The following is a 421-nucleotide window of genomic DNA, read 5'->3' as shown; positions in this document are numbered from 1 at the left end:
AGTGCTCCTGAGCCTTTTCCATAACCTTTTCTGATGTTAACATATGAACGTTACTCTTTCCTCGAACATCATGCACCAGAGTAATCATTTTATTAGCAGAGAACACTTCTCTGTCGAAACCAAGGATGTGCGCCATCTCGTGAGCGACAACACGTACCATTTGCGAGGTATTGGTGATTTCACGTGGGGAGAGATAAATACCACCTGCCACCGGACGACCATCAGTCAGAGTTGCGCACATGACGCCCCACGCCATAGTACCTTCCATGTGTTCCGGACCGGCGGCTGCGTACATCACCGTGTCGTATCCGGATATACCTGGGTTGTAGTGCTCTGGTGGGACAGAGAATTGGGAACAGGTGTCAGATTTATTATATTGTGGAACCTTAAAGCTCCCTTTTAACGGCTTCACGAGAAGGCG

The 421-nt window shown here is 48.7% G+C and overlaps 1 protein-coding gene across 1 annotated transcript; it reads right to left on the bottom strand.

Annotated features, from left to right (window-relative positions):
- Nucleotide 1: 1 nt before the first annotated feature.
- On the bottom strand, nt 2-412 carry TM35_000192160 (surface protease GP63; the record flags this gene model as incomplete). Its single annotated transcript, XM_029026714.1, has 1 exon — nt 2-412. A coding segment is annotated over one exon (411 nt), but the record flags the coding sequence as incomplete, so codon positions are not given.
- Nucleotides 413-421: the final 9 nt, after the last annotated feature.

Source organism: Trypanosoma theileri (assembly GCF_002087225.1).
Source record: "Trypanosoma theileri isolate Edinburgh chromosome Unknown TM35_Tth_19_V1, whole genome shotgun sequence".
In the NCBI taxonomy this organism is placed as follows: Eukaryota; Euglenozoa; class Kinetoplastea; order Trypanosomatida; family Trypanosomatidae; genus Trypanosoma; species Trypanosoma theileri.
The sequence above is the reverse complement of the archived record's forward strand: the minus strand, read 5'-3'. Positions and strand labels throughout refer to the sequence as shown.